This window comes from Dendrobates tinctorius, unplaced genomic scaffold (genome assembly GCF_039654945.1).
Source record: "Dendrobates tinctorius isolate UK_male_01 unplaced genomic scaffold, ASM3965494v1 ptg000058l, whole genome shotgun sequence".
NCBI lineage: Eukaryota > Metazoa > Chordata > Amphibia > Anura > Dendrobatidae > Dendrobates > Dendrobates tinctorius.
In genome coordinates, this window is record NW_027361726.1 from 1,625,185 (window position 1) to 1,639,181 (window position 13,997).

The 13,997-nt window shown below is 43.3% G+C and overlaps 1 protein-coding gene across 1 annotated transcript in view; it reads right to left on the minus strand.

Moving 5' to 3' along the window:
• Positions 1-748: 748 nt before the first annotated feature.
• The window catches only part of ERO1A (endoplasmic reticulum oxidoreductase 1 alpha), a 65,910-nt gene continuing 52,661 nt past the window's right edge, over positions 749-13,997 (minus strand). Inside the window, exons 8-16 of the mRNA XM_073577920.1 lie at positions 11,366-11,412; positions 10,604-10,615; positions 8,675-8,701; positions 8,361-8,453; positions 7,980-8,226; positions 5,857-5,926; positions 4,583-4,669; positions 4,090-4,223; positions 749-3,659 (exon numbers count right to left, since the gene is read on the minus strand). Coding sequence (XP_073434021.1) covers positions 3,602-3,659; positions 4,090-4,223; positions 4,583-4,669; positions 5,857-5,926; positions 7,980-8,226; positions 8,361-8,453; positions 8,675-8,701; positions 10,604-10,615; positions 11,366-11,412 — 775 coding nt within the window. The 3' untranslated portion in view covers positions 749-3,601. The remainder of the gene's footprint in view (positions 3,660-4,089; positions 4,224-4,582; positions 4,670-5,856; positions 5,927-7,979; positions 8,227-8,360; positions 8,454-8,674; positions 8,702-10,603; positions 10,616-11,365; positions 11,413-13,997) is intronic.

Here is a 13,997-nt window from a genome sequence, read left to right on the forward strand (position 1 = left end):
AGGGCGTGGATAGGGGCTTCCAACCAGGCTCTGATCCACTGGTCACCTGATAGTCAAGCTCAACAGGGAGGATACGATAACGTGGCCTATGCGTAGCTTAATTCATCCGGGCACCGATGTGCCTCACGGGCTGCATGGCCACCATTTGTGGTGAGGGCACAGTAAGTGTGGCCTCCAAGGAACTTCGCCTCAATGTAGCTTGTGGGCTGCATGCATCAGGAAGGGTACACAAACGTGGCATCCGAGGCGCCTATCTCCACCCGGGCATTGCCTCACGGGCTGTGGCCATGCTTCGCTCAGGGAGGGCACGGTAAAACGTGGCCTCCGAGGCGACTACAGACATCTGGTGACGGATGCAGCAGTCAGTTGCCTGCCAAAAACCATCCGACCCAGGCCTGGGAATCCTCTTCAGTCTTCAAGTTTTGATCTTGAAGGTTCCCCATCAAGGACAGGAAACCAACTGATGCCGAGAGAGGAGCAACCTTTTTTATCTTGAAGGTTTCCTGTCCTTGAAGGGAGGATCCCCTCTCTCATGCCATCATGGGTGATGGGAAAAAATTCTCTAATGACATTGATTGTACTTCCAGAAATAAAGCCTATGGCCAAATACTAAATCTTTCATAAATGGGCCGCCTATGTCCAAAATCTACTCCTGCAAGTCGGTACAGCAAGTAGGAGCTGATGGAGCCGTGGTTGTCGCCTCCTCCCTATGAACTCTCCCAAAAAAGAAAGTAATGTGATACGAGGCTTATGGTCATCAACATGAAGTTTATTTCAATGTGCTAAAGTTGTAACAGTTCTGTACAGTTGGAGGGGAATGGGTTAATAAATACACAAATATCACATACAGGTACAAAAAGGTGCCGACTGTTCTGGCCGTAGATTGCAAGCTCTTGTATGCAGAACACGATTGTGTCGCCTGGTATTGCAGCCGCACCATCCCACAGCGAGCAGCGATGGAGACCGGGCGGTAATATATGGCTGTGGCATTAGAAGACCCCACACCCACCCCAAGGTCCTGGACCTTCTACATGTCTTGATATCTGCCAGCCTTCCTCAAAGCCTGCGAGCATTTAGTCAGTGAAATCAGGCATGAAATTGGTTTGGTCAATTTCTCAACTTTTTCATGCCACTCAGATGTGTATAAAGCATGCTGAGAGTTGTAGTTTTTACAACAGCTGGGTGCAGACTATGCACAAATTCAGAACAATCCTTACCCTATATAGCCACTTATGAATTATTCAGATGCATAGCGCTGCAGTATAAAGCATGAGGGCCAAATTAGCTCAAAGCCCATAGATGCACATACAAGGGATTGACAACTTGCTGCAAATGGGAGAAAGGGTCAGAAACTTTCTGTAGGATTCCTGATGAAAGCCTGTAGGGGGGATTGACAATAACCTCACCCCTGCATAGAGGTTACATGGTAATCGCTCTTTGGATCAAGCATTGTTGTGCATCTAAGGCCTGGTTCAGACAAGCATATGTTACATACCTGCGCTGGCCATGTTAAAATTGGATAGCGCTATTAAAACAGATTTGACATGGCATAATGGTCCACGTGGAAAGAAAATACCACCAACACCATCTGTATTGCAGCCATATTCTACTGATCCATTGCAATAAATATTGGAAATTGTATTTGGACAATAATTGTTTTATATGTTGATCTATAAGACAGACATACTAACGATAAAACAGATGAGAATCTTTATTGAAAAATGCACTCATACAACTCATCTGCCCCCACCTCATACCTACAGACGTAGCAGGGCGGAATGTGTATTTGGGGTTGCATTGTAACTGCTTGGCCAGCATGAGTTTAGAGACCGCTGCGGTCAAAGCCCAGCACATGCAGAAGCATCCAGTCTTCAATCCGTTTAGAACATGCATTTAAGATCAGGTTCTATTTGGGCAATTTAATAAAAGGTCAAAAAGTGTCCCATCCCAACAGCAGAAATGAATCCGTGAGGAACACATGGTTTACGGATATATGATCTTTTTTTACACCACCACTGGACTAGTCTGATCCAGCTGCAATTCTTTCCATGCAGACCATTGTTTTTTGTGTAAAACCATTCATGTGAACTACCCCATTGACTTGCATTACTCCCAGTTTTGGAAACAGATGTTTAATACATTCATCTGAAAAAAAAACCTTACTTGCAGACCAATTTTTTTCCCCGGTGATGTGTAATTATTTTTATTTCTATAGCGCCAACATATCTCGCAGCACTTTATATTTCACGATATCTATACACAGTACTGATTCAGTTATATGCAGCAGCTTAGTCCCGTGAGGATTTACACTATCTTTACCCTGTTTCTCAATTCTTGTTCTTCAGATAAGGTGTCAAAAGAATTAGCTGTAAGCAATTCAAGTCATAATTAAAAGTCAACCCGTAAAGATATTACACATTATATATATATATATATATATATATATATATATATATATATATATATATATATATATATATATATATATATATACACACATATACACACACACACACATACAGATAATGTCTTCAGAAATCCTAATACAAGGCCCGGCATAAAAATAGTGGAATGGAGGATTTAAAAAGAAAAAAAAAAAAAAAAAAGCAACAGATAAAAACAAGAAGAGAAGTTACATGCAGACATTAATAGGTAACTTTTGTTAAGTTTGATTTGAAGTTCTCCAGCCATCTAGTGGTAGGTTATGAAACTGCATATGAATGGGAGCACTTCAGGAATACAGTTCCAAAAATGTACCACTAGAGGGCAGCCTTAGCACAATCATATGTCTGCAAAGCAAGACATTGTGAAATCATGCAGATTATATATATATATATATATATATATATATATATATATATATATATATATATATATATATATATATATATATATATATATATATATATATATATATATTTTTATTTTATTTTTTTTTTAGACTGTATGGAAACTGGGTAACAATAAGAATCTGAACTGTTAGTGGTCCCTGAGTACCAGTAGTATGTACAACTCCTTCCATCTCTCCCTATACCTCCCACTGGGAGAACAGATTCACAGAAAAAAAAAAAAAAAGGACATCTAAAATTGCAATTAATAGGGATACTCTGCATTTTACCACTTGGTTTCATCAGATAGTCCTTAGCTATAGAGAAGGCTAATGCTACTGCCATCAAAACCAAGGGTATTTTATTTAGGGGGGTACTATCTTCTAATTTATAACAAAGCAACAGAATTTAAAACCAACATAAAATATTTGATGGGAAAAAAAATTAAAATTAAAGGGGCAGATAATCGACAAAAATGGGCAACGTTACAAGGGGCGTAATGTCTTAGGATAGGTTTTTCTATCCTATCTTTAAAAATGCATTGATTCGCGCTCCATCGGGAAATGGGGTAGGAGTGCACCTAAAAGTCACGCGGAATAGAAAATCTGAAGCATTTATTTTACAATATACACAGGCAGGTCCTTCAAAGACCTGTTTTCACCGTGAGAATGTATAAATTCTCAGACTTTGACCAAGAGTTATTGTCAAACATGTAGGGGACCCTCAATAGTGCAAAAAAGTCTAGTCCTCCCAGAGCCTCCTTCCCTTTCTGGTCACACGTCTTGTAGAAGTCTTTTAAAGTTTTCTAATTCCTTTATACTTGTAGAAATCCTGCAGGAAAAGTAAAAAAGATCAATGTACAAAGAATATAAATTTAAAGTGTGCTTATGAACATGCTCGGGGAAACAAAAAAAAAAATAAATAAATAAAAAACAAGAAACTCATCTCAAAACATCTTAATCTATTGGAAATAAAACAATCTACTTGTCTACTTGTGAGGTTGGACGAGCAAAAAAAAACCAAAAAAAAAAAACCACACAGGTATTTTTTCTTCCACCTTACAGGATCACAGTAATGGTGTGGTTTCCTAATACAGGTCCAAGCCTCCAGAATCTATAAAATCTGATTTACAGGAAATTAAGAGCATTGGAACTTTCGAATATGCGTCATGCCTCAAGTTCCCCTTATTATAGGACCTCGGCTTACAATCCCCCACAGATGCAGGGCTAACTTTGCCGCTTGGAAAAGGCAGCACACCCACCTGCCAAAAGCATTGAGAAGAGCCACGATTTCTTGACGCTTTAGGTGGAATCCATAAGAAGGTCCAGTCTCAGGCATGCGCTGAAGTTGTTTTTCTGAGAAAAGGATTTTCAGTGCTGTACCCAACCCCTGAGTCTGCAGGATGGAGAATGGAAATTAGTGATCCATGACCTCATCGCCACGCTGCTGGGAGTCAACTACTAGAAGGAGGATGGTGGACGGCTATAGGATAATGTGATCTACACGGAACAAAGTGGAGCCCGGAGCAGCCCAGCAACAAAGATGGAGGACTGCAGCAGTCATCAGATCCATGCAGTGAAGCAGAGCAACATAACAGACAATGCAGTAAAATCCCAAAACCAGAAGGGGGGGGGGGACAGAGGAAAAAAAAAAACAAAAAAACAAAAAACAAAAAACAAACAAAAAAAAAAAAACACTACACCATACAAGTAAGGCCCCAACCAAAATGTAGCATCTTATGTCCAACCACCCACCTGCAGCTTCCCCCAAAGCCGACATTTAATGCAGCCGACACAGTCCATTATCCTGGAGATGTTCCTGAAATGCTGTCGGAAGTCCTCCTGTGGGAGAGAAAACAGAGTCATCATACAGACAGGAAAAACAGTGTCAGGTGTGTATCGGGGAGGCAGCACAGGAGCAGAAGGGGTTTCCACAGTCCGGTAATGCTCCTCTACTTAGGTGGGTAAAGCTCAGCTACTAATTTTAAAGTACCACCAGGCTTGGATCCAATTTTGTCAGACAACACCTTTAGTGCTCATTCATGCATCCATTTTTCACATATGCGCCCTATCTGTATTTATGGATAGAGTACCTACCCATTATAAATTTTATGCACCAGTTCACGTGTCCGAAAATAAAAATCAGAGACACATGTCTGTTTTTGATCTATGCCACAAAGCAAAAGTAACAAGTTTATGGGTCCATGAAATATCAGCCAGCACATGCATGGTCTCCGTGTACAGTCTGTTAACGCAGCCAAAGCTCCTGAGGTGAAACATTGATTAATTATGGTCTGTGTTTTTACGTCTGAATGAGGCCTTGTGCTGACATCACATGACGCAACGGCTGCATGCGACCAACAGCCCCCTACCAGCGGCAACCAATAAGTGCATGGACTTGTGGCATAACGGAGTTGTTACCTGCAAACCCATGAGCTTATTTGCCTTTGCAGGCAAGTTACTGCGCTCCAGCATGCTGTAGCACACACCGTGCAAATGCAACCTTATAAGAAACCCATCACTAGATTCACGCTGCTCAAACCACAGGCACAACTGCAGCCAGAAGCATTCAAAGCATATACTTTGGCATTTCAGATAAAGTTCAAAGAGCCTGAGGAACCATATGATGTGACGCAACTAGTCCGATAATGTCCCTAACTGGTTTATTTCCACACCTCTCTAGGTAACCAGCAGGTCTCTTCTAAGAGTGCGCATACGAACCCAGCCATCACTTGGATACAGCAGAGAGAATCTGGCCGGGAACCACATTGGACTCATCTTTCACTACGGTCCCAGATTGGCTTTTCAATCTGCGTTTTCTCTGAACCAACACAGGGTGTCAGAGTAAAAAACACCCCTAGGTGCAACAGTGCAGACAGGAGCCGATTAATGCTGCCGGCAGATCGGGAAACAGATGAGATGAGCGGTCATGCAGGGGCACGTTATACCATTGATCGCAGGGCCATCAGCATTTGTGGTCAAAACAAAAACCTGCGTTAGCCTGGTCATTTGTGCAGCTCAACATTTACCTTTAATCTGTCGGCTTGCTTCTTATCCCCAGCAAAAAGGGAGTTTTCATCAAAATGCAGAGGAAAATCTCTACAATATATGCAAAAAAGAAGTCAGCGATATATTTCAGAAGAGGTTGGTGAGAAATTATATAATATTATAATATATATTTTTAGTACACATACAGTGCCTAGTGAAAGTATTCCGCCCCCTGGAACTTTTCAACCTTTTCCCACATATCATGCTTCAAAACATAAAGATACCAAATGTAAATTTTTGGTGAAGAATCAACAAGTGGGACACAATTGTGAAGTTGAACGAAATCTATTGGTTATTTTAATTTTTTGTGGAAAAGTCAAAAACTGAAATCAGTTTGTCTGATTTTTCTCTTTATAGGTATATTTTTAAGTAAAGTGTAAATTGCTCTTTTATTCTATACACTGACAATGTGTCTTCGAATTTCCAAGCACTAAATTTTGTATTTATTTTCAGAAAACGAGAAATGGTCAAAATAGAAAAGAAATGCAGTGCTTGCAGACCTCAAATGCTGCCAAGAAAACAAGTTCATAATCATTTAGAAACAACAATACTAATGTTTTAACTCAGGAAGAGTTCAGAAATCAGTATTTTGTGGAATAACCATGATTGTTAATCACAGCTTTCATGTGTCTTGGCATGCTTTCCACCAGTCTTTCACACTGCTTTTGGGTTACCTTATGCTACTCCTGGTACAAAAATTTAAGTTCTTGATGGCTTGTGACTATCCATCTTCCTCTTGATTACATTCCAGAGGCTTTCAATGGGGTTCAGGTCTGGAGATTGGGCTGGCCATGACAGGGATTTGATGTGGTGGTCCCTCATCCACACATTGATTGACCTAACTGCTTGGCATGGCGCATTATCCTACTGGAAAAACCAGTCCTCAGAGTTGGGGAACATTGCCTGAGCAGAAGGAATCAACTCTTTCCAGGATAACTTTATTTACGGCTTAATTCATACGTCCCTCGCAAAGATTAACCTGACCAATTCCAGCCTTGCTGAAGCATCCCCAGAACATCACCGATCCTCCACCAAATTTCACAGTGGAAGACACTGTGGCTTGTACGCCTCTGCAGGTCTCTGTCTAACCATTAGACAACCAGGTGTCAGGCAAAGCTGAAAATTAGACTCAGAGAAGATTACCTTACTTCAGTCCTCTATGGTCCAATCCTTATATCTTTGGCAAACTTCAGCCTGGCTCTCCTTTGCTTCTCATTGATGAAAAGCTTTTTTTCTAGCTTCACATGACTTGAGCCCTGCCTCTAAGAGTATGTTATGAACTGTTCCTGCCATACACTTCACCCCAGCTGCCATTTGCCATTCCTTTTGTAGGTAACTTGATGTCATCCTGCAGTTGCTGAGTGATATTCGAATAAGATGACGGTCATCCCGGTCAGTGGAGAGTCTTTTTCGCCCTCTGCCGGTCTGTAGCTTTGTTGTCCCCAATGTCTGCTGCTTGACCTTGTTGTAACGGACTGCAGACTTAGAAATTTTAAGGATGGAGGCAACATGACGTTCACTGTATCCCTTTGCTAGTAAAGCCAGTATTGAGCCCTTCTTTTCCTCACTCAAGACTTTTCTTTTCAACTCCTTTGGCATGGTTAAAAGCCATTTTTTCATTCCTATTACTTTTGGGATATTACTAGCACTTGTTTTGCATTCCAGCTTGTCCTACTGCAAGAGGATTGTGAACACCACAGCAGGGTTTTTTTATACTTTCCTTCGTTAAATAAGATGTGGTTGAGGTGTTCACCTAATCAGAAGCACATTAAGTAGAATGAGGTGTACCCTGGTTGGATTTCTACTGACACTGGAATGGAATTGGCTGTCAGACATGTAGAGAAGCTGATTTTTGTAAAACTGTGCAGTGCTCTCTTAATTTTTGCCAGAGGCAGGTGTGGGTGTGGTTGTGTGTATACACCATATCCTGTACACAGGCTACAGTCCACAACAATGGTGTGTTGGATCACTCACTGGACATAATACATATACAACTACCCAGAGCAATGAATTATAAATACACCCTGCAGGGCATAGATTTCTGAGGCAGAAGGCAAAGACCCTGCGAGAGTCATAAAGCCCCCAAGAGCGCAGCAGGACTTACTTGGCATCCCGGAGAATATCAAGCAGAAGGTTCTTAGTTTTCAGGTCTTGGGTTTTGTTTCCTGTATACAGCAAATAAGACTGACGCTCGAAGAAGGGCAGCACCTTGGAAATTGCTCGAAGCTCAATTAAATAGATAAAATACAAGTTTTTCAGTCTTCTCGGACCTTCATTCTGAGTCTGTGCAGCATCAAAGCGGATCTGAAATTCTGTGATATTGTGGCCCCAGATTTTATTCATCCACGTGTCTGAACAAGGACATAAAACAAAGGGCAATTTTTGGCAGTGTTTTATGCCACTGTGGCAGTAAAGCCATCGTCACCGCCAATGCGGTTATATAAAACTCATGTTTTACGCCTTCGGATTGAGCACAGGCTTTTACCTTGCAGCAGATATCTTGCACTGAGATGAATATTGATGCTGGCATGTAGTCCTGAAATGAGCCGGTAGAACGCCCTCTTCTCAACACACAGACCTAAACGTACACAAGAAAAATTACATATGCAAAAAAGCTAAATAAAATACATAAAAACTTTCCATGTGGAATGCACCAACCCCGCACCAAATCCATATCATACAATAATCAAAAGTTGGGCTCCAGCCATAATAAACAGTAGGATGCACTCACTATATATATATATATATATATATATATATATATATAAAAGTTTACATTTACAATTCTAGCAGACCTACCTTCCAACCAGCTGTAAAACATGACCTCTGCAAAAGATCAGTAAAAATGGTTAGATGAACATAATGAGCATTGCGATGAAATCATTATCTAGTTCAAATACAATTTATATTAGTCAATCTGAAGCTTGCAAGTCACTTGGACATTAAAACATTTCAGAAAAACACTCAGGGGGTAAAATAACCTATGTGATGAGAAATCAGAATCAAGCAGTTGAGGCTGTGTGCACCCGCAGCAGTTTGTGCTGCGGTGTACAGTACCATGATTCCCTATGGGAATCAAAAACCGCAATGCAGACGGTGCGGAATTTTCCGCGGTTTTCAATCCGCAGAAAGAATTGACATGTCAATTCTTTCTGCGGATTCTGCTGCGGTTTGCCATCTCCTCCATTGAGATGAAAAACCGCAGGGCAAAACCGCAGGTATTTTGACTTGCGGTTTCACCTGCGGATTTTACAAAATCCGCGCGGATGAATCCGCACCTAATCCGCAGCGTGTGCAATACAACAGTTGGCCAGCAGACGGCGATCCAAATTAAACTAGGATTACTCTATACAAGGCCAAGTTCACACGACAGTATTTTCAGGCCAAGTGCTCGCACCCCAAAAAATAAAATAAATATGACTTCACATGGACAGCACTTGGAATATTGTTTTTCAATTGGACTGTTCTGATGACCACGTTGTTGAAAAAATACTGCAAAAGCGCAACGTGTGAACAAGCCCTTAAGAGGATGAATGGAGTAGAGGTGCCTCATCTCCCAACAACCTTATATACTTCGAAAAACCCTGCTAGGTCACTTAAGGCCTGTTTCACACATCCGTTTGTCAGCATCAGTCAAGATCCACCGATTTGGAAAAAAAAAAAAAAAAAGGATCTGCCATTCAATGCAACGTTTTTAGCAACGTCTGATCCGCATTTTTGCTACTCCTGGAGATTTAACCCTAAATACCGGCCGAAGGAAAAAGTCTCTCATCCCACGATATCCCGGCACGGCTCTTGACACCACGAGTTGCCCGCTCTCGGATCCAGCTACATTGGCAGTATTTTTTTTTATTTTTTCTGCGCGGATCCTTTAACTGTCCCAGGTCGGCGGATCCCGGCGCACCAACGGTCCGGTGGCTCCCGTTGGTGTTTCCACGGCTACGGATCCGTTCTCTGCCTTTTTGGCGGATGACTACTGACAAGAAAAACGTAAGTGTGAAACAGGCCTAAAAGGTATTGTCAGAGGAAATAAGTCAGGAAATCCAGAAGATATTTACTAGAGGATCTGTGGCAGAAATCCAAGGCAGACAGTAACATTTCTGCACAGAGGTGCAATCTATTGCTGCTAATCTGCCAGGTCTTGCATGTAGAATCTGTGAGATTAGCTTCTACTTTAAGGTTTTTGCAACAGACCAAAATTTGTGTAGATCTTTTTCTAGTGCAAGTGAAAAAGGTTACAAAAATCCTATTCACAGTCATCAGATGCAGATTATGAGTGCTTTACTCACACTCCCCGGGTCCAGCACAAGTCTGTCACTGTTCCAGATGTAGGTTCTTATCTGCACTGCAGCCAATCAGTGTCTTGTGACGCAAAGTTCAGTGATTGGCTGCAGATGCCACGTCTGCGCACAAAACAGATAATGGGGACAGCAGTGAAGGCTCACAACTGGAACCGGGGAGGATGAGGAGTAAAAGGACAGTATTGTAAAAAACAAAACTGCCGCTGGGGTTTACCAAAACCATAAAATAACTAACTGCAGGTTTTGTATGAATTTTCAGAGTGCGCTCCATAATAAAATAATTGTCAAATCCTGAACCTGTGAATGGGTTCTGAGAAACTGGTAGCAAATTCAAGAAAACCTGAGCTTTTCCCCAGACACCAGGCTCATAGTAAACACTATTGGAAATGGGCTCAATACGATGAATGTTAGATTATATTCCCCTTACCGTCGTTTTCACCTGAAAGCAGAAGAAAGAAAGTATATCAAACTGCAGCCATATAAAAGCAGTTGTACAACACAGCATAGTCTTCAATTTACTGTTTCCCAAACGTCCCATAAAAACAAATGCCGATACATGAACCTCGCCTCGGGCAGCAATCTGGGCTAGGACAATAGCGGTAGGTACATCCCGTACTGCCACTGTAGACAGCAGCCATCTTGCCCACAGCTACCTAATGGCATACTGCCACGTGGGACTATGGGCACCTACCCTAGGAGAGGCAGTACTCACAGTCATATTGATTGCCACTCATCTTACCCCAAGTTTTTAAAGGGCCCATAGACTTGTAAGGGCAATGCTGATCTGTGACAAGGATGAAAATAAAAAGCTCCGTCCAATCCATTTTTATTTTTCGGTGGACAGCCCCATGTACTAGAATATGTAGGGAAGAGTGGATGCTCATCCTTTAGAAATGTTATATTTATAGTGGGTCTGTACATTTTTATAGGAATGATAAGTGACTTAACACATAAGATTACATCTCGTGTCACCAGCAGCTATCATCTCTGCCCATGCCAGAAATCACATTAGGCCTCAGAAATAAGGTCTGTGATGGCCATAGAAACCAACCAGATGCCTGCTTACATTTTCAAACCTTCCCTGGAAAAATTAAAACTTGAATCTGATTGGCTGCTAAGGACAGCACTAACATGGTTTCTTAGCGCAATGTTTAGGCCTGAGGCCTAGCAAGACAGATCCCAGATTTACCTCGTCCAGATGCCAGAGGATTCAATGGCCTCTTTACTGCTTTTGGCCTATAAAGAAAACAATATACATGGTCAATAATCCCACATGTGGTTGCAATAAACATCATTAAAGAACTACCTCTCTAACCTCCTCTGGCTAATTCATCTACAGCTGCCCCTGTGTGGTCCTTTTTAACATAAACCTGCAAACAACCATGAGCAGATTTATTAATCCTGTCCTGGAATTTAAAGCATAAAACTAAGCCGGACAGACAAATTGTGTTAATGTTATCACACCGATGCGCGCTGTGCGACATGTCGACATTTTCCTAGCGCCAACTTCTGGCAGACTTTCTTTACAGCAATATTTCATGTGAAAATAATGGTGTAGGCCATTACTGAACCGGACTCTTCTCAGGCAGCCTTGGCAGGTGAATAACCAGTGTCTAATGCTTGCGTTTCTCAAACAGAATTTTGGGGTATTTTGCTTAGCAAATCTTCCCATGCGTCATGCTAAATGATGGCCATGATCCAGAGAGAATCAACCATGCACATTTGAGGGGTCTTAGGGCAAGTGGACACAAAGTATGTTGGAGGGGAAGACGGGTGTGGCTATGTAGCCGAGGAAGGAGGACGCACGCTGTAGGAGCTCCCGATCATCGTGCTTGTATCCTGTATCTGACACCTTGCTGCTGTGACATACTCGGCGGCGTTTGGTGCCTCTGGATACTGGGACCCCCCAGGAAGAAGCAAAACGGCTCTGGTGAGCTGGCGGCGGGGCCTGCATGAGGCGGCGGCCAACTTAGACACACGCTCTATCAGTGAGAGCGGTGACGTCCAGCCTCTATCGCCGCAGCGTTACCGGGCAGTGATCTGCATCCTGAGGAAATGAGGGGATACGCGGTGAGTGCCCCGCGTTCCGCCCCTCCTATTAATAGACTCACTCACCTGTTGGTGCCACTACTGTGGGGACTTCTGCTCCCCCCACTGCTTCTGTCTCTGCAGGTGCTGCGGATCTCTTCCCCCCCCCCCCCCACCCCCGGTTACTAGAAGCCTCTGATATAATACCAGGCATCGCCCTCACTGATCTATGTGACCCCCTCTGCATGGAAGCTGCTCCCGGGCCAAAATCATTAAACTTTACCCCTGCTGTGCTTATAATTGGAGGGGAAGAAACCCCAGACAATACACCTCTAGTCATAGTGTTGTGCCGCACTGCCATTGATCATGAATCAAACTAAAGGATCGGCAGCAGCAGAAAAATTAAAAGAGTTTGCCAGACTCGACCCCTCTGAAAGTGCACGGTCTCTTAGAAATAACCCTTCACAAGCTCAGCGTAAAAATCGTCCCTCTGGGGGTGAGGAGGAGAACGAGCAGGAAAAACTGACCCTTAAACAAGCGTCTGAACAGTTGAAGCAGGCCATCCCTAACTAGGAAATCCCTGACTGGGAAAATAGAGGACGTTTACACTGAGGTGGGGAGACAGTCAAGATATGCAGGCCATGAGGGGAAGCATTACGGAAGTGGAGACAAGTGTGTCCCAGGTAGAGGACACCATCACACCTATGGATGCCAAGTTAGCAAAGGTGGCGGGCTCTATGAACGCCTGGAAACAGAAGGCGGATGATCTGGAGAACAGAATGTGTCGGAATAATATCCGTGTCATCAGTCTGCCAGAACACTCAGAAGGTCAGCATCCTGAGCAGTTTCTGGAGGGCTGGCTCAAGGCCTCTCGGGGGGATGAATTCTCCTCAGTGTTCGCTGTTGGGGTTCCTACAAAACCCCTTCCTCCGGGAGCCCCACCTGGCACGTCTCCTCAACTGTAAAGACAGATACCATTCTGTGTCTCGCACGGCAAAAAAGTCCCATCAAGTTCGACAATGCTGTGATCTCGATCTTCCTGGATTTTTCCATGGAACTTCAGAAGCAGGGAGCACAATTCATCAAAATCAAGAAGCGGCTCAAGGAGAGGAACATTCTGTATTCAATGATCTATCCGACCTGGCTCCGGGTTGTCCACGTGCAAAAGAATCCTAATGTATTTACTGCTAACCTGAATTCTTTTACTAATGGTCTAAAGCCCCCGTCACACATAGTGATCTCGTTAGCAAGATCGCTGCTGAGTCACAAGTATTGTGACGCAACAGCGATCTCACCAGCGAGATCACTGTGTGTGACACTGACCAGCCCCCCTGCTGGTTATCGCTGATCGTCCTGGAATGGCCAGGACATTTTTTTGATCGCTGGTCTCCCGCTGGCCAGCACGCATCGCTGCGTGTGACAGGGGGGAGACCAGCGGTCAGCACGCTGGTAAGGTAAACGCAGGGTTTCTAAGCACCAGGTGATGCTTAGAAACCCGATGTGTACCTTAGTTACCAGCACACTGATGCAGGGAGCTGGTAACCAAGGTACACGTCGGGTTTCTAAGTGACGCACACCCCTTAGAAACCCGATGTGTACTTTAGTTACCATCTCCCTGCATCAGCGCGCTGGTAACTAAAGTACACAGCGACACCACGCGCTCTGCATCGCTGGTGCTGATCGCTGGTGAAGCTGTCTGTTTGACAGCTCACCAGCGATCATGTAGCGACTCACCAGCGATCCTGACAATTTGACATCATTGTCGGGATCGCTGGTGAGTCGCTATGTGTGAC